We start from the raw sequence: 21252 nt of genomic DNA on the forward strand, positions 1-21252 counted from the left end.
TAAGACAAATTAACAACACATATTGTTCCAATTGGGCAGCCTGGGTAATTCAATACATGCAATGAAGGCCTCCAAAATAATGACCAATCAAGTAAATAATCTTTTCCTAAAATGTTTTGTGTAAGTAGTATTAAGGAAAGATTTCAACAGAAACCCTTTTGCAAAAACTTGTTGACGAGTTTTGTCCATCTTTCCTTACAAACTCTGATATCAACCTAACAAATGTCAAAAACAGACTTGTCATGAGGTAATAATGCATTTTTGTCAGTCAAAGCACCTTTCAGTGAGTGAATCAATGTTTTCCCCTCATTTGATCTTTTGCAATGAATGCTTCATAGTCAAACAGAAAAATAAAAGCAAAATAATCAATAATTTAAAAAATCCGATGGCAGAAAACTAATGGTTAACTATCTTAATTCATCAGTTCCATTTTGTTGTTCCAGATGTTTTAGGCCAAATGATCAGGAGACTTTATATAAAACATTTTTAAGACCAATAAAAATGAGAAATGCATTTAAAAAATACATTTGTATTTAATTATTTTATCATTAAGGTCCAGTATTGATCAGTTTAATTAAAGAAATAAAAATACCAGATCGTATAAATCAGCTTGAGCGCAGATTCCAGCTGTAAAGCAGCTCACAGTGGACCATATTCCACACACACACACACACACACCTCCCACTCACTCTGCAAAAGCCATCAGACTTCTCCTTTTCTTACAAAGGAGGGGGGTGAGGGAGGAGAACCAAGAATAGAGTGTGAGAGAAAAGAAAGTCTGACTGTGGCCCACAGGTGATATCATAGGACTGGACTGTACTGGGACCAGTGGAGGAGGGCCTGACATGAAATAAGAAACCAGCAGACAGGCAACCAGCAAGGCTAGACGACAAATAACAGTCTGCACTGGGAGAAATGGAGGATGATAGATACTGGGAACAGTTAGTTTTACTGCAAAAGCCTTCGTGCCTCTTTCTGAATCAAAATGATGAATGACTGAAAATATTCCATATGGAAGTCATCAATTTTTTTCCAACTGACTAGTTGGGTTTTTCTTTCCCACAGTAGGGCAGAGCTTGGCCAGGTGTGCAAGTGGCTACAGTACACAGAGCTTCTTGGATGAGTTTAAATGGAGATTTTGATGGATACAAATTTGACACAGATCGACTTACTTTTTTTGTCTGTGCTTGATTATCAGTAGTTCCCGTTACATATGAGGCTTATTTTAACCTTCTTTGTAAAGTTACTTTTGACACAATAAGACAGCAGCATGGCTCAGCCCTAAATCCAGAAAATTGCTCATTTCAACTACCCCTATTTTCCTGTGTTTACTGTGGGGTTCTGTTAGCTTTGGTTTTCAGATAAGCTTAAAAGATTTTCACATTAAGACCCCGATCAAGAAGCATGTGAGTTAATGCTCAAATTATGTATTATGAAGCTATTAAGCTGTCCTACAAAAGTGTTTGCAAACCAAGAGCTTAACGAGATAACAGAGACTAATAGAGAAAAAGCCCTAAAGTTGTGTTTATTTGTTATCTTGCAGAAAAAAAAAAACTTTCTGTAACTTCAACTTATATTAAGTGTACGTCTTTTGATACAAATATCTTTTTTCTCTGTTACATCGAATTACATTATCTGACCATTGTTTCTTCCAGTGAAAAAGGGCCATGCTAACTTTATGTCTGCTTAATAAAACACCATATTTGTAGTACTCTATGTTCAAACATGGTCTGTTTCGAAGCTCTCTTCAGAAAGGTTTTTAAGGTCAGAGACCTGAACTGACTGATACAGAATAGCTACGGTCAGATGAGTCAGGATGATAGTTCAGATGTGGCCTGAGGTCTGTACTATGGAAATAAAGATAACGTTCAAACTGAGAATACTGCTCCTTTTCAGACTAGATCAGACTAGGTACCGGTATCCATCCCTGAATCAGACGGCTAAAAACAGCCTGGGCTAGCATATATGTAAAAAAAAAACACTGCTTCTGAAATTCACACCATACCAGCAAGGATGGGTCTTTGATTCACCTGATCTGCATGCTTCTGTGCTGGACAAAGTAACCAGAGACACCAGGTTTCCATCATTCCAGGATAAATAAGCCATATCTAAATATCACTATTTCTTCAGACATTAAATTTAATCCATTCAGGTTTAATATTTTGTTTAATGGGGACATTACAAGACTGAAACTCTAAAGAAAATCAATACAAACTCAGATGAGGTTGCTGAGGTCATACTGCGTTGTCTCTTGTGTTGCTATACTGAGCACCCCTGAGGGTAAGCTGTCTGCTGAGATCTCAGTCAGACACATGCTTCTGCTTCCTCTACTTTAGCTGTAGTCATACTTAGATCTCTCACCTCTATTCTCTGGTCTTACAAATAATGGCTATGTCCAAAACAGCAAACTTTCAAACTATTCATACTAAATATGTATGTCACATTGAGTAAGTGGTACAATGAGAAATTAATAGTGTGATTTTTTTAGTATGCAGAAAATTCTCAGATTTATACTAGTTTGACCAAAATGTAAAAGAATGAAATGACAGAAAACTGGTTGTACAAAACTGCCCCATTGTAGCTTTGAGACTATCCATCAGAGGAGCTTTACAACCAGCCAAAAAAACACATAAATGCTGTTAAATTACAGTCAAGTCACAATTTAACTGTTTCATTGGTGAACATTTTTGTTCAATTCTATTAACAGCAGTAAAACTGACTGTGCTGAGGGTGTTAACACAAGTCTCACTTTGGTTTTGCAGGGACCTGATGGCTTGCCACAGCAGCCCCAGAACCCCATATTCCCACAGTACCTCCCACAAAATCCCCCCGGAGACATGATCGTAAGCCTTCTCCAAATCCACAAATACAAATATGATTGGATGAGGAAACTCCCATGCTCCCTAAAGGAGCCTTGCAAGACTAAAGAGCTGGTCCACTCTTCCACAACTGGGATGGAATCCGCATTGTTCCTTCTGAATCTGAGGTTTGGCACCCAAGAGTAAGCTTTCCCTTTGGAGGCTTAACAGTGTGATACCCCAATAATTCAAGCACAACCTCTGGTCCCCATTTTTAAAAACTGGAACCACAACCCTGCTTCGCCACTCCACAGGCACTGTCCCAGGCCCCATGTGACAGTGAAGATGTGTTAGGAATGACAGTCGAACGAAGTCCAACAAAATAAAGAGAGGGCACATAAATGGCACAAATTCCTTAACGTTGTTTGTGCCTTTCATATAGAGTGGCAGGGAGTCGCGTCTGGGTGGCGGGGGATTATATGAAGCACTGAAAATCTGTGTTTTATTTCCAACCAGTTGGTATCGGATGCGTTGGTGCTAGTACCGACATGGTATCAGATTTCAATACTCATCCCTAGTAAAGATTGCAGTAAATGTGAAAAATGTAGTTCTAAGAAAAACTAAAAGTAATTTAACATAATGTTATGACTTGAATTTGAACAGAATTTTAAAGTATGGGTCAAACTTTAAAGAGTTAAGTTGATATAACTTACATAAAATAAGCATCTGTACAGTTAAAATGGAGTTAATCTACTCAAAAATGTTTACGTCATCATTCTTCTCATATTTTTTGAGGTCTATAAACTATCAGGTTTAACAGTAAGATGATGGTGGCACTTGTGTTAGTAAAGTGGCAAGATGCATAGATGATGGGCTTTTAAGCAAGGTGGAACTGCTTATTAACCCTTAGCTTAGTATGCAGTATAATTGTTTGCAAATGTACTAGCAGTGTCGTATGCAGTGATGGACACAGCTGTCTTTTACTCATCTTTATCGACAAAATTTTATTCAACTCCTCAGTTGTCTGTTGCTCTCTTTCTGTACTTTGGACTAAGTACTTTGAAGTGACCCCTCCCTTCTCTCTTTTTGAACCTCTTCTCCTTCATGTCAGCTTGTTTTCCCACACATCCAGCTGTAGTCCTGCACCAGTGGCAGCAGCAGTGGTGGTTGTGGAAGTGGCCAGTGGAGCACAAAGGCAGGCTTGTTGTCTGGTGTACGTGTCTGTGCGTAACACTGTCTGTATTTGTGTGTGTGTGTGTTGCTGCATGGTGTACGCTCACTCCCCCGCAGATAGTGAGACGGCCAGAGCAGAGCTGTCTCTTTAACCCCCTCCGCTACCAACACGAGCCGAAAACCAAACAGCAGCCCACGCCCTCCTCAAGGCCCCGGCAGGCAGAGAGAGCATTCCTTTGAGCTGACTAACCACACACACACACACAAACGCTTACACAATGACATAAAATCCATTCAGTATTAGTGTCACTGTTCCACTGTTTAGCAGCAGCCTGAATACAGTAGTGAAGTTTTGTCTATGTATATTATTCTATAATATACACATACTTTACTCTTTACTCACATGTTACCTTGTACGAACTAATGGCAAGTTCAGATGCATAAAGTCAATGAACTGAACCAATGTTTATTCATTCTGGGAGTGAGTAATATAACATCAACCCAAGCCTGTGCCTACTGCTTTAAAGGGATAGAGACAATCTGAAGAAGAAGCTTCACATTACATTTGAAAGCTCTACAATGTAACATTGCCTACATAGTCACACAAGCTTAAAGTAGGTTGGACACAGCCTCAGTAACCTTTAAAAAGACCTAAAGCCTAAGCAGAGTCTAAGCCAAACATCTGGCTAGGTTTTTAGTCAAGTTCATGGGAAATGCTAACAGCTGGGCACTTATGTATGGAGTGGGGCAATTTTGAAGCCATACAACTGTTAGACAATGTAAGGGGAACAGGATCATATTCTTTGATAACATGACTTGAAATTAAGATTTACAGCTACTAAGCACCTTTTATAATTTTAGTTTTCAAATGAAGTTGTGAATACAGTCAGACAGAAAGATGAGGACAATATCCATTTATGTGCAGTTTCATAATGTGCAAAAAGAACCAGAGCTCTGCAAGGACATTTTAAAAATTAAGCTTTAATTACCAATAATTTAAAAGTCAATATCTGTTGAATTAAAAGAGAAACTGCTTTAAAATAATCAGCAAGATGCCAGAAGCCATTTCTACAGCTCCCTGGAGAACGATATGGAAAAACAAAACTATATAATAAAACTTTAAAACAGCTGGCCAGTGTCTAGTAGTCTGGTGGTTATGTCTGGGATGCACAAAATTGGTATCAGCAGATAGTGAAAACAATCCCCATATTGCCAGATATTGAAATTTCTGCTTATATTTCTAGCAGATATCTTAGCAGAATGTATGAATATTTCTTTAAGTTCAAAGCAGAATAAACAGAACTTCCTCAGTAGATTTTTTTCTCCTCTCTTATCCTCCTTCCTTAAACTTCAAAGTTACATTTCTAAAACTTTAGGGAGTTATATTTTATATTCTTAAGAATAAAAAACCACTGTTGGATATGGAGAATTAATGTCAATATAAGCTGAAGTGATTTATTATTTATAATCATTTAGAATATAGTGCAATACAGATCTCACAGTCAGCTGGTTGCAATGTTTTTTGTAGTTCTCAAAAAAACTGACAAAGCTTGGTATGACTTTTGCTGTTAAAATGTAATTTGCACATAACATACAAATAATCCAAAGGATATTTTTGTTTTCATTGCTGCCTATGTCTACATCTGATAAAAGATTGTCCGTATCATTTAGTGTAAAATTAAATGTTATTTGCTTTGTTTTATGTCTGTTTATATTAAGTCCATTCTTGTAAAGAAGAGGTTTAGTGTTCTTTACAATAAAAAAAGAGGTATGTATATATCAGCATCCAAAATTGTATTAACTATAAAGAGTATGGCAACATCAGCATGCTGGACTGAGGGAAAAATCCAGCTTTGTTCCTCTTAGTTGTTTCTTCACCACAAGTGCACTGAAAGCAGCAACCTTAGTGGTGGAAATATTAATCCAGTGTAGAAGTGCACAAAACTGCAGTTCTACTCGTGTTCATTCGAGGATGGCTGCAGAAGCATCAGAAGTAAATTAAAAAAAAAAAACATCCATGTTAAAATATTCATAACATGGTTCAAAACAAGATCCTGGTCAGAATAGTTCATGTCTTTGTGGGCACACACTGTACAGGAGGTGGTTTTCATAAACTCATCTGCATACAAGTTATGAATGAATAGGAGCAAGGCTGATATGACTGCAAGCCAGCAGTTGGTTGCTGTTTGTCAGGAGGCTTAAGACCCACCCCAGCTCCACCTCCACCATGGATTGGTTTCAAAAGCGCCTTTAAATAACCAACTGGCTTACATCACTCAGACGTCCTCTAGTACTTTATGATGCCGAGACTGTTGTCCTCAAAGCAAGCATCCCAGGTAGAACATTTTAAGGGAGGAATCCACAGAGTAAAAATCCAAATCAGAGGTTAACGCATTAAACTTCATGGGATTATTGAATTCAATGTCATGGCAAACCTGTCAAGTAGTTAGAAAAGAACCACTGCTTCAATTTTTTAAATAAGGTATTCTTTTATAACACAACAGTAGAATTCCAATTCAGATAGTAAACCATTTAGTTAACCTAAAAACTGTGGTAGCCAGGTAAGCAATGGAGCTTTGACTCATTCAGTTTTAAGGTCAAAGTTCTCAGGTTACAAAAAGGTAAACAACAAAACAGTTACTGTAGTATACAAACACACACACACACACACACGCACACCCACACACAGAGGTGTAAATTATGTCTTGATTCACAGCAGTAACCTTGCAGTGTGAAGAAAATCAAAGAATGAAAGGAATCCTGATGTGAACTGCTGAAGGCAACTTCTTACCATCATGAGCAGCAAACCACACACACAGACAGACAGCACACATAAACTCTCTGTGACCCGTCTTACATGCCGTCCCTGGCGAACAATACTGTCTCAGATGACTCAGTGATACTTTACATGAAAGCTATGTCAGTGAGTGAGAGACAGTGTGTTAGTGTGTATAAGAAAGGTGGACAACTTTTGACTAGACAGAGAAACGACAATGATAAAGGTGAGAGAAAACAGGACTGGGGACTCAAGAGTCTCCCATCATGTCAGCTCAAGTAGTTTGATTATGTAAAGTTAAGAAACACTGTAGTGATAAGATCTCTAAATCACTCATATATTTGACTTTGAAGCCTAACCCTATTTAAACCTAAATCTGCCTGAAGAAACACACTAAAAACTTCAGTAATTTTAAAACAACCTCCATAAAGCTGAGGGTTTTCTGAGAAACTACACAGAAATTTTCAACATTTACTTAAATCTTTATTTCTCAGCCTCTGTAGCAGACACAGATGTGAAATAAAACATTTGAAAGCTTAAAGTTTATGAACATTTTTCAAAATCATCACTCATCTATCAGAATCAACATCCTCCTCTTCAAATGCCCCCCATCCACTGAGAGACCAGTGGGTCAGCAGTCACATCATAAGCTGGGCTGTCATCTCATCTGTTGCTGATCTGGTCTAATTCATTGCTGCTGTTATCTAAAATACTGCTGTAGTCAGCCCCTACGTTCCTCCCCTCACTCACATCAGCCAGTGCCCGTGTCACTGCTCAACTGAAAAAAACTTTTTTTATCATCAACTTTTCAATGTGAAGACAAAGAGTCTAAAACTTGAACATTTTTTATTCCCTCCACCTTTCACATATCCATTTTTGTCTGCTTTTTTGGTTGGCTTTTTAATGTTTTCTTCTGTTTCCTGGGCACAGACAGAAAATAACAAATTTAAAACATTAAAGAAATTATTATACTGCCAGCTTTTATTGCACACTCTCAACAGTATGCTGGTTTTGTACAGAGGTGTAGAGAGAATGGACTACCACATGGTGCCTTCTAACAGAGTTACAGTGATCAACAATACTAGCAGCTTTAAAATCAAGCTTTGGTCAAAGTGAATATTTAAGCTGGTATCTGGTTTTAATGTGGGCCGGCGCTGGTTGAAGGTAAATCTGTAGGTGTATACAGTAAATACCGCCCTTGGATGTACTTTCCACTGTGCATGTCCTTCCTCAGTAAAGCAACGGCATATTTCATACGTCAGCATTTCAATAGCTGTGTCTTTTTCAGCACCGAGCTCAGTAAGAAAACAACAGCATGTCTGATATGATGACCAACAAATGATTTAAGAGACATGATGGCATTAATACAGGCCCAAACATGTCAGCAATTCAGACAAATAACTCACCTTTACTAGGATTAAAAGTGCAACTACACCTCTACCCTGATATTCTGTGTCCTTGCAATCTTTTTAGACTCTTTCTAATTTCTATGTCTTTTAGATCCAGTGCTCAAGTATATCTATAGCATGTCCTTGTAATAAAATCTTCTCATTACACTGCTTATCAGCATGAGCATCTGGCAAAGATACTGACTTGACCTGGGTTGGCTGATTCTCATTTTAACAAACAACTGCAGTCATGAAAGGATCGTTAATATTACAAAAACAACTTCCCAAATGATTTGCTAGGTTTTTTTTTTTTAACCGGAGCCATACTGTCTCAACTGAGATGTTTTCATTTCTGAATCACTCAGATCTGTTGAATAAAACCAGTACATAAAAACGGAAAAAAAGGTATCACTTAAAATTAGTCCATTAGAAATGCAACACGGACAGTCTGTGCAGTGTTCATCCATGTCACGCACTCCAGAACAAACTGTGCACTAATTATGTGTCCTGATCCTTCTCTGGTGTGTGCCAGAAGTGCCATGTTGTTCTGTTCAAAACATGCACCAAGTCTATTTTCAGCAGAGCCACTGCCAGCATACACCAATCTGCACAGAGCATATGAACCCAAACAGGAAGTCAGGCAGGAAGTTATTCCTGCATGAACTTATGAACTGGTCATCCCGCTGAGCTACGTCAGAAACAGACCCAGTGGTCAAAGAGGCATGTCGTCACTCACAGTAAAACCATGGTGTGGATGAAACACTGTGGTACCCAGATGTGCAAGTTTGTCTGGAGGCTAACCATAGCCACCTTGTTTTCTGAAATAAATTCAAAAATAAATAACATTGTTTCTTGTATAGTTGAGTGGGCCACCTAGGTATATTTATAGCCACCAAGGTATATTTGTATTTATATACCATTTCTCTTCCTTTTTTAATCTATATATAATCACCATCCATGGATGAGAGGGGCGTCACTGTCTACATGAATTTTTAGGAGCAATGTTTTGTCTTGTAATGCCAGTCTTTAAACATAGATGACCTTTTAAAATGAAACGACTATTGGCATTCAGAATGTTCAAAAGGGGTTGGAAAAAACAAGAGTTCGGGTTAGTATGGAGCCTGTATGTTTAAATAACAGTAAACTTCCTGTCTGATGGTGAGACATATAAATTTGACAAAATGTCACAGCCACATAACCTGGCACGACAGATGGATTTGTTTCAAACATCCATCTGGAAAACCTCTCATACACAGCGTTTGGGAAAGGGCAGAAGCTTTAAAAAAAAAAAAAACTTGGAGGGTGTTGGAGGAATGTTCTGTCTGTCACATCTTTACGGGCCAATGAGAGCATCCAAACACGTAATGGAGCCGCTACCGAGGAATAAACTCCATAAAGAACTGCATCACGCGAACCATGGCGACTGTGGACATGTCAGTACACGACTTTTGTGGTTTTTGAAAAGAAAACAACTAACTGCTGCTATTTGTTCACTTTTAAAGAAATGTCGTCAAGTTCTGATAAGAGTGACGCTTTAGCAGCATCCACGCTAATGTCTTCCACCATAGTTGCACCAGCCTCTAGTTGCTGGTTGTTTACGTCACGGCTTAGCCGCACCCAAAAGTACTGTCCCTCAACGTTGATTGGTCCTGACACTAACTAACCCGGCCCATGGGAGCTTTGCAAGATGGATTCGCCAGTGAGAAACACAAAAACTGGCGAATCCATGTGCTTTGCAAGGTTAACAGCCACACCCTTTGGAATTTGAACATGTCTAATCTTTAAAGTAAAAATAAGACCTGTGGAGGCTGGTAACGATGTTGAGTATGAGGCTAAATTTAAAAAAAGAAAAAATTAGTGCTGAAAGTTTAGTTCTCAACAGCCAGTTCAGAGTGAGCTTATGGAAACTATAAGCCAGGTACAGTCCTGACGTGTACGAAGGTTGTTCACATTACATGTGCAGTACATATGTGGGTAATTTTAGAAGGTGGGGTATGCAGCAGTGCAGGTAAACACAAATTCTTCCTCGACACAGTCGGTGCACTTTATGTTTGTGTGTATCTGAACCAGACAGAGAAAATCTTTCATGCTCAGCTGCTGTCTGGCTGGAAAACAAACCTACTCTATCTCAGCAATTAGCTTTTTTCTTTTTTGCATTCAGACCACACAAACCACAGTCTCCTTCTGATAAACTTGAGATAAACACTCTGCCTTTTGCCAAATATTCTGTCTCCGTCTCTTCCTCCAGCTAAACCCCTTTGGCTTTCTGGTTTACCTCTCTTCCACATTCTTATCCTGTCAAATTGCCGTCTCTTTTCTCACCCCTGCTCCTTTCACTTTTGATTCTGCATTCCTTGGTCTATCATATCTTTGCCATTCTTGCTTATTAAAGTCTCCTCTCCCACTACGATGACACGCCCTCCCCCTCCAGCAACAGACAGCACTGGGAATCCCCAACACTTATTACCTCTATTTCCTCTTATTTCTTACTAACTTTCCCTTGTTCTACACCTTTCCCTCTGAAATCCCATATAACCTCTGAATGATATAGTTAACTTAAGCTAGCACTCCAAAGTTGGGCTTAAAATATTAACGTGATAGTGCACTGGATAATCTTTATGTTGCTTGGATATGTACAGACCTGGCTTCATTTTTACTTAGGCAAAAATAACTGCATAAAGATTCAACAACTAGTCGTTTCACAAAAGTCTGATTAGAGGATTAGTTTTGAGTTAGGATCTTTCAGTCATAAATTGTACTGTTCAGGATTACAAAGATAGTTTAATATGATGATGGAGCACCTGTTTCAGAGCAAGTTTTCAAATAAGCTGTCAGAAATCCTCTTAAATCTAACTAAATTGTCTGCTACATCCTTTGTGAATCTCAACAATACCGTCAAGCAGTCACTAGTATGAAAACACAGGTGTTGATTCAGGTCTAGTCCTGTGAATGACAATGTTTGTTTGCCTTCCTCCCCTCCTTCCTATCTCTCTTTTCCATGTCTGTCTTGTTTTTTTCATCCCATCTTTTATTGCTTCTTCCATCCCTCCCACCTGCCCTGACTTGCAGCACTGTGAATCAGACTGTAGTCTCTCTGCCAGCAGGGATGTGTGCTGACAAGATGAATGCACTTCACAGTGTTGGCCCAAACTCAGGGAAAGTTGAGGTAGGTAGGAGTGAGGAATCCACTCCCCCGGGCTCCGTGCAAACACACAACCATATGCCAACACACCTAGGATTTTTAATATACTTCTATTGTTCAATAACTTAAGTATTAAAGTGGTACCTGATGTTATTGGACACAGATGGTAGCTCCTATGCAATCAAGTTTAAACAGCAGACAGATAGTTATATTTCTTGTTCTGCATGGTTAGGCTTCAAACACACTTGAAAGTCTCCTTGAAAGTTGTCTCTGTTAAAAAGTAACAGAAATATCGGAGGCTGGCCCACAAAACAGGTGTAAGAACACGTTTGACGGGCAAACATTAAAGCTTTAAAGCTGCATGGGACAATTTGTTAAATGAAAATGCTGAATCTATAGCAAAAATCAAGGATCATTTGTCTAAGTAATAAGAAACAATCTTTCAGCATCCAAATGGTTCTTCTTCATAAGGTTTCAAAGTTTATTTGCAAATAGTTTCCTTTAAAAGCATGTTTACAAGGGACAAAAGCTGTTCAGCTTGGTGCAACCACGGCATGTATGTTCATTATACTACTGTCTCTCAGGAGGTGACAATTCTTTCAGCCAATCAGCAGTGAATCTAGCTCCATCCTTTAGGGTCATAAAGGTATGCTTGGTACCCCATTGAATGGTGCTAAAATAGCAGAACAGTACAGATCAGTCATTTTGGTCCTTTTCTCAGCTTTTAACAGTAGAAACACAAACAGCTGCAAAGCATACCAAACCAAGCTTTGCAGAAATACAGCTTTAGTCCCCCTTCACTCGCAGCATTTGCAGAGACAGAGGAAAAATGACCTTGCTTCACACACAGGTAGGATGAAGAGTGAGCGCTTTCGTCAGCTCAGCTTACCCTCTCTGGAAAATCAATTACTGCTGGGTGATGGAAAAATGTTCCTTGCTGTTTTCACAGTGCATTTCTGTCCCTGCACTATAATGAAGCTCTGACATCATTTATGCCTTGAAACATTCATATTTGTTCTGCGGTGGCGTGCTTTCTGGTGTACCTGCCTGTCAACTTACAAAGCATTATGGCTTTTCACACACAGAGCACTGTGATTAGGGTTGGGTATTGTTTCTTTTTTATGAAATGGGTGCTTAACCGAGACTTTTATTACTTGATGCTGGTGCCTAAACGGTACCTGAATTGATACTTCTGAGAGAAAAAAATGTGTTGAAGGTCAGTGGGAGAATAAAAGCTGTCTGGGTATCTTAAATTATTTGTATAAATATCTTTATGGAATAAGAAAAGGACACCAGTGTAAATTAACACATAGATCACACACATTTCATAACATTTTTCTTGTCATTCATTCTATACAAAAGGTATCGAAATGAAGCATCGACATGTGTGTAGTAATTCAGACCGCTAGGGATCGGATGTGTTGATAGCAGTACCGTGTCGGTACCTGATCTTGATACTGGTCCCTAGCTGTGATGCCCGCTGACTCCAGTGATCCTGTTCTGTAACACCACCCTGAAGCTGACACTAAGAGGGATATCACATCATCCCCCATGTTATGGCCCAGAAATGCTCATAGTAGAGGCAAAACCTCACAGGGGAATAAATGCCACTGCTTAAAACAGCACTAACTGAGCTTTTATGTGATTTTCTTCTGCAACTATCAATCACCACTTAGTTTCCTCAGTTGGTGATCAAAAGTTACTTAACAGAATAAAACCTTTGAGATTCTAACTTTCAGCAAACACCCAAACACTTGTTACTTTCAACTCCCCCAAAATCAGTCTTTTGTTTTTGTGTCATTATACGGTGATTTTTTTGTGATAGGACTATTGACTGGACAAAACAAAAAATGAGTCACCTTGGTTTTGAGCTCCCATTTTTAACACTATTTCATTATCAACTGGCTTAACATTTTCTCCAGATTTATCATATTAAAAACGTTGCATGCAGCCCTTTTTGACCAAAACAATTCAGTCACATAAATTAAATATTGGAGTATTTAAAGAAAATAATGCATGTATTACACAACTCTCTTCCAGTTACATAATTATTATAGATTAAACATCATAAATAACCCTACTTTTATGGTTCATAAACATTCTGTGCATGTCTGTTGAACACTTACATTTTTAACTTTTAATTGTTGCACTGCATCCAAGTAATTTAATATGCTTCTGACATAATGCATATAATTTCTGTTTGTTCGGTAAATATTTAAGATTCTATGACAATAAAAAAATTCAGATTGTAGACAAGCTTGTGTCATTAGCATGAGAAGAGCATGCAACTGAACCAAAGAAGAAATCTAAAACTGTACAACCAGGAAGAGACTTACTCTGAAACATAAACTTAGGATGCACAATCCGTTAATGCAGATTAAGCGTATAAAACAATGCTGGCCGTCAAAATATCTAAATATATTGTCTATCTTTCAACAAAAAGTTAATCATTGGACAATTTTGTAATATTTAAGAAGATAAAGTAGATGTTTTTTTCACCAGATGCCCTCCCAATCACCTAAAATAAAACTGCTATGGTTAAGATGTGGGCAGGTTTAGGCACACAAACAAGCTCTGTTAGGCTCAGTGAAAGGTCGTGGTTTGTATTAAAATAACTCATTGGTTACTGTAAGGGAAACACTGTGGTTTGGTTAAAACAACTTCCTCGAGGTGAGGGAATCAATGCTTAAAGAAACTAACATTGACTGTTGGTTGGAAACAGGAACCAAATAACAGCCTCCTGTGTCAAATTCTCATTTTTTGTTGATCCAAATATCCTGACATCCTCCCGTCTCAGCTGACTTTGATTCTATTTCCTACAATTAGGATGCAAGAAAATTTAATTTCTGGGCAGCTGCAGTGTTTACCCACCCACAGGCATAGCTGGAACAGAATTGGCTTCTGTTTAGAAATGTGAGAATCTCTTAAAACAACAGAAGTGAAGCCATTCATTAGTCATCATATCACGTTCAAACAGTGCATGCTGCCACACATCACACCCACCCCCATCCATCGGAAACTGGTACACTTTCATGGTGTGACGCACTTCACACACCAATGTTTGTGACTGAATCAAGTTTACAGCTCATAGGAAGAGAAGATTTTAAAAGTAGTAACAGAGAGAGAGAAGGGAGGGTTAGTAGGTCAACACCACAATGCCACAATCCTTCTCCGAAAGACTAAGGCTTGATCTTAAAACATCCACTTTGTTTATTGCTCCTCAAAAAAGCAAAAACAAAACCACCGAGACCTACAAGGCATGAAAAGTAGCAGTTCTGCTAAAGTGATGGGCAACTAAAATTAGTATAGAGGCACTTTGTTTCCAACTTTGAATGGAAAAGTAAGAAACCGTGACTAATGTTTTTCATGGGGTGCTTTATTTTGTGTAAATATGCAGGGACACAACGCCCACCTTAACCACCCACACAAAATCCTAACCCAAAAATATCTGTACCACAACCAAACTCATCCAGTGATGACAAGGCTTCTAACCAGAGGCTATCAAGTTATTTTAGGTGTCTCCCCATGGAAATTACCATTGTAAAATCTGACTGTTGGATTTTCAAAAGCTTCAAGTATCTAATTTTACAATCTGGGAGACTGAAACGTTATGGAGAATTCATTGAATTTTGTTTATTACCAAGGAAGTGCCCCAAAAAGAAAAAGGTGCATTAGGTGACTCAACTTCAATTAATGTGTATTTGAATGATATACATCTATGATCCCTGATGCATAAATGAGTTGACAGCTAAGAAAGAAAGCATCATCCCATCCATGCATTAATGGACCGTATATCAACAAGCACTGGGATGAGGTGCCACATGTACAGTCATGCCGGTTCCTATCTGGGATGGCAGCAGCATCACCTGTAGCCTGAATGTACATGCACGATACCCAGGCTCTTTCTGAACAGTGTTCGGTTCTCTGGTCTGTGATGGGTATTTCAGGTGGACTTAAATCCAGGTTAGTTACAGAAAACTTTTGTTTTTCTGGCTTACATCCAACAACACAGAAGTTACTTCAGGTCATGTGACTAAAACTGCACATCCTGCAATGTGACTATTGCAAGTGCAAAATCGTCATTGTGATTACCCATACCGATGAAATCGGCAGGGGGTTATGTAAAGGGTTCCGTACCTTTGTTTCTTTATTTGTATGTGTGCAAGATAATTCGAGAATGGAAAGTCGGATCTTCACCAAACATTCAGGGGATACTGGGATAGTAACAGGGAAGAATCGATTACATTTTTGTGATGATCCGCGTACCCGTTCAGTTTTTCTCGGACTTCGAATTTTGAACGCCATAGTAATCAATGGGAGCACGAGTTCCTCGCTGGCGCTGCTTAGGCGTGGGTCTGCCGCCTCAGACAGCCATTACAGTTGTAAAATGATTTATTGTTCTGCTCTAATTTAAATACCAGTAAATTCAATCTTGAAGTCACAATCTTGAAAATAAAGGATTCTTGCAACTCAGCAGATACCATCATTAACAGGACACTCTTTCTGGTGGAATAATCTCTGCTTGTTTCTGCCTCCTCTTGTGATTTTCCTGTTAATATCACCTGGACAACCCATTTGTATACCAAAGAGGGCTTCAACAGGGCTGCTTTCATCAGGGAGATGACAACCCATGAGTCACAACCACAATTGCTGTGTCAGCATGTTTCCTTTTTTTCCATGAGGCTAGTGACCTTTAAAATTTAAACACTTTTATTGGGTTTTATGCCCCCAAATTCACACGAGAGAGAATTCCTTCTCTGCGACAGACCAGTGCCTTGGCTCCATCAACATAATGTCAAATGTTTTAGCAAGGGATATTGACCAAGCTGTTGAGCACTAATCATATATGCACCAAACCCCTGAAATATTCATGACATTTTGAGGTGAGAGATATCCGTGGATGCCAACTTCTGGATTTTTGATCCAGACTCTGCCTCGATTTTTGCCTGCCTGGACATATTTTCATCTAGTCAGAACGAGCTGCTGTGAGAACACAGCAGTAAATATCCAGGAAAATCCATGGCACTGTGACCAGCCAAAGCATATAGTACAGTGAAAAACTGCTGTAGTTTCCATGTATCTAATGAGACTGCTTCTTAAATTTCTGTTCACCAGTATGTAATTCTCCACATTTTACTGATACTACAACTATGTCAAACTACACACAGAATTTATATAAAGGCAAGTATTCTTAGCATATTGTTTAATAGCAAAGTTTGTTGCTTTGGAAGCCACTTCCACATCCTACTTACGCCGTCATGTCTTGCCTCCTGAAACTTCCTCCCATCTATCAGGAAGACTTCTGTAAACAACTAACTCAAATGGATTGTGGGGACAGTCTGCCTGAAAATTTCTTGTAATTTTCAGTAGAGCTTGAGTAATTGCATTCTATCAACTTCAAACTGCCTTACAAGATGCCAAATCTACTATTACACAGCTCAGTGCAACTTTTAACTCAATCAGAGCACAGCTCCTGGCTTCTTTCGCACTCAGCATCATCAACAGGCTGCAACGAGCCCCGTCAGTAAGTTCATGTGTCAGAGAGATAAGAGCGGACCTCCCCATGGACAGGCCTGAACACGCAGGCAGCTGCTGTCAGTGAGCCAGAACATTGGGGGAATTAATAGAAACAGCAGCTCTCCAGGGACACTGTTAGCCCACACTGACAGCCAGCTCTGATCCGGGGTCATCTTAATGCATGCTGCCTCTTCCCTTCTGCATTAGTGGTGGGAAACATGAAACCCGGATCATGGCAAACGTTATTCAACTTTCCGGGTAGGCTTAACTGTGAACACCGGCCTGGGCCTGTGCAAGCTGTGATATGCACACTTGTGGTGATCAAGAATGTGGGAGCGCCCTGCGTGGGGTTCAATTTTCATCCGACACACAGGATGCTCTTGGATATAAATTGCCCACAAATACAAGGGAGATTTTGTGGACATAAATAAAACTTTCATTTATTGGTTACTTTCCAACACTGAAGAATATAAAAAGGGACTATGGTCGCGTACTCTGCTGTCTATTTCTTATCCCTGACTAAAACTAATGAGTCTTTGTCATCAACCCAGCCTTTAGTTACTGACAGTTCTTGTATTACTGCTGCACAGAAGTGCTGATTCAAGCTTTATGTCCTTCTAAAGGCACTAGATTAGGAGCACCTGAGGTCTTTTGCACTATCGTGTGAGGCTTTTCTGTTATTATGGCCACCTCATTTATAACTGCAAGTACAGAATGTCTTCATAGTTGAATAATATGCTTAGAACAAATTGACTGTCAAAAAGTCACAAATGCCTTTCAAACTTTAGACAGCCCACTCAGTTGTACTCAGATTAGCTATAAGAATAATTACGTGTGAGTAAAGATAATGATTTTTAGAGCTGTAACAATATTGTTAATATAGCGGTGAGAGAATCATCTCAGTATGGTTGTGGACATGTGTCAATTTTAAACGATAGATTTTCAGGGCAAAAAGTGTTTTGTTGTTTACCGGAGCAAAGTGATGAGAAGTAGGAATTGCAGTTACCATCGGCCCTTGCGTACCCATCATCCTTTGCAAGCCACGGCTGGCTTGATCTAACAGGTGGAAAATGGTGAAAGAGAATCAAGGGACAAAGTTTTTGAGATTGTTGAAGTACCAGTGACTTTTAAATCTGACACATGGAACAATTTTGGTTTTCCAGTGTCAAGAAATAAGAAAGGAGAAAATATAACGAACAAACAAAAAAAATGCAGACACTGCCAGAATGCAGTGACACACTGGATGGGGAAAACATGTAACATGAGGAGCCACTTTGCAAATCACTCCAAAAAAATTTGCAAAGATGCGAGGAGCAGAATCCGGCCTGGCCAAAAGACTCTTAAGGAAGCGTTCACAATCCCACTTCAGCACAACAGCACAGGAGATCAACAGATCACAAGGTGTATGGATGAATATATTGCGAGAGACCCAACAGATATTTTCAGTGATGGACAACAAAGGATTCAGAAGTTTAGTAAACATGCCGGAGTCAAAGTATAATTATATATTTTTAAGCATAATGCACACCTATGGCACTTTCATGCATATATAATGTTCAAATTGCCATTGTTGTTTAAATACTGTACCGTGGACTTGTTACCACGGTATTATCGTAACATGAGATTTTAATACTGATACATACCTAATGATTATATAATATGCCTTAAGAAGATGTACTGAACCTTAGGGCTGACAGCCTCAAGTCGATTGCTCAATTAACTGGTCGATGACCTCATGTCCAACCAAAATCCAATCGCACATGCCACTTTAACTGGAAGAATCAATTTTTGCAGGGGTGAGAAGGGAGATGCCATGTGTTTTTATTTTTCAGTTATCTAGAGTTACAAAATATAATTTACAACAAAAAAACTTTGAATAAAACTATTCAAATACAATTCACTCGTGCCTTTAAGGGTAATTAATTACAGGTTAAATACCCAGAAAGTCAAAACAATGTCACTAAGACCCTCCCACCAAAGCCTGTGAAGCATGTTTATACTCCATTTCCTTTTAATTGACAACATGTCGAAGAAGTCAGCGGGCTGGCAACATTTTGTTAAACAGGATTGTTATTTAATTACAACATAAGGTGGTTATACTGCAAAAATCGTATGATTTTTAAGTTCATTTTGAATTGTAATTACCACCTAAATGCACTGACTACATTGTCAGTGATAAATTTGATGTAGAAATAACATGAGGGTTTTTTCTTTTTTTTTGGTCCGTCTCACGTCCAATCGATTAATTGATGATCTGGTGCAATTTTAGTCGACCAAGTTTTTCTTTGGTTGAACTACTGAACCTGTCAGTTTACACACACATAGGCACAGGGCTTAGATGAAGTGGGCCAAAACGAATGAATTAAATGTATATTTTTCTCTTAACACAGCAGGCTATGCCTTGCTATTTGAAAGGCAGTGCCCCCTTCTGCATCTGTGAAAAATGTCTTCACTGGCATCAACATGTTGTCTCAGCTCTGCATGACGCTTTGCAGCCAACAGCTTGATTTTCGGTGACTTATGCTAGTGTTTCTTCAGAACAGTGCATGGCAAGTTTCAATCATAAAGTCTGACATGAGTATGATCCAAATAAATTGTAATATAACTGTGATCAACTTTTATCAGATGCCACTACAACCAATACATACAACGTTAATCTCTAAGTGGACTGAAATCTGCCTTGTCTACAAACAAAATTTGTGTACCAGACTGGGTTTTAAAGGCTTAAAATGAACATTAACACACTTTAAAAGCCAATGTGATACCGCAGACTATAGGTAGACGTGGTGTTTGTTTACAAACATCCCCTCACAAGCCCTTAGTTCTCACAACCTTTAATCCGGGGCAAAGGGGAGTGCTAATAATAGAGTTAAATATCTAAAACTACCAGCAGTAGTTTGATGTGGTATGCCAGTGTTAATTCTATGGTTTTAGATACTGTATTGATGGACAAATGGTCATAGGACGGCATTGAACCGAGGGAGAGACGGCTCCACAGACTCGCCTACGCACTAACACTAACACACACAGCTAGAAAGCGTCCCAGATTAAGGCCAAGTTATATAACTTGGACTCCATTTGTGCTTTTGCATTGCATGTGCGCTGATGGCTAGTCAATACACACACACACACACACACCATTATGTCACTGCTTCGGCGAAATAACTTCACGTAAATGTCAGCAATGATCCCAGACTACAGGAGTGATAGCTTCAGTTCACTTCAATTTAAGTGCACGATAAATGGCACGGTAGTCAGCAGACAGTATGTTTCACGTAGGGGTTTGCTAGCTTCACTTAAAGCAGTGTTAGCTCCTTATGCATTACATTCGCCATCATGTTATTACTCTATGGAAACGTGAAAGGAGGCAGAGTTTAAAGTATTCAGTCAGGAAGTGGAAATGTCAACTTCTTCGTCGATTAGAGGATGCAATGATAAACGTGAGTGCTGTCACAGCTATAAAATACTTGTATAGGTTAAAATTTTTGATTAAAAGCTGTTAATTAATGAAACGTCAGTTAAGTCATGCACCTTAGCTTGCTAACTGAGGATGCAGGCTTCATGGTCATCGTCAAAGCAGCGCCCTAACTCTGCTCACCTCGGTATAGTGATGCATTTTGTGTTGATATTCTGGGTGGTGATGGCTTTCTCCAGTTCGTCCAGCTGTCCCGTCTTCTTCAGCTTCTTCACCAGACTTTTCACCGCCTTTTCAGACCATTTCTCCTCCTGGCCGTTCTGCTCTCCCTTCTTCCAGCCCAAAAGTCTTTTGACAATGGGGGGAGTGAAAGGCAAAATTGACATCTTGAGTTCAGTAAAGTCCTTCCAGTGTCAAGAAGTCCGTCGGTTAGGACAAAAACACGAGGACGACTTTCTCTGTGAGCGGTCCCAACAGCAAAGAAGAAGGCGTTATCTAGCTAAATACAATAAATGTTTGTTATTAATCGTCACACAGATGCATCCCGGAGTTAAACCCCTCAGTTTAAGCGCACTCACTCCGTCTGGCTCGAGCTCAGTAGTGAACTGTGCACCGGTAGTCTGTTGCGCTGTAGATTTAGTGTTGCTCCGCCCAGAAAACTAGTTCCGTCTGCGCTTCTTCAGGCAGGAGATATTTTTAACCCTTATCACCTAAGTCGAACTCAAACTACTTCTTTTACCTAACTAAGCGTCAGGCACTAACAGGAGAGTACTTCTTTGTTGTTTTTGGTTGGATGCTCTAACCTTCGCTCTGCAAAGTTTTGTGGAGTTCATACTCATCCGCGCTGCTACCGCCGGCTGAAGTCTGCAAGAAGTCTGCATCAAATGCAAATGCAGGAGCTGCTGCTGAGAGTTTCTATTCAGACTTCAGACTGCACAGCCGACCTGTGAAAGGCCAGTCTGAGCAGCTGGCCAAATGGGCTCTGCTGATATTGCACAACTCTCTGCCTTTCCCCTGCTGTTGTTTTGATGATAAAACTGCAT

At 39.4% G+C, this 21252-nt stretch overlaps 1 protein-coding gene across 1 annotated transcript in view; it reads right to left on the reverse strand.

Annotated features, from left to right (window-relative positions):
• Positions 1-20826, reverse strand: part of smad3a (SMAD family member 3a) — a 46384-nt gene extending 25558 nt beyond the window's left edge. The window contains exon 1 of the mRNA XM_041784348.1: positions 20393-20826. Coding sequence (XP_041640282.1) covers positions 20393-20595 — 203 coding nt within the window. The 5' untranslated portion in view covers positions 20596-20826. The remainder of the gene's footprint in view (positions 1-20392) is intronic.
• Positions 20827-21252: the final 426 nt, after the last annotated feature.

This window comes from Cheilinus undulatus, linkage group 1 (assembly GCF_018320785.1).
Source record: "Cheilinus undulatus linkage group 1, ASM1832078v1, whole genome shotgun sequence".
Lineage (NCBI taxonomy): Eukaryota > Metazoa > Chordata > Actinopteri > Labriformes > Labridae > Cheilinus > Cheilinus undulatus.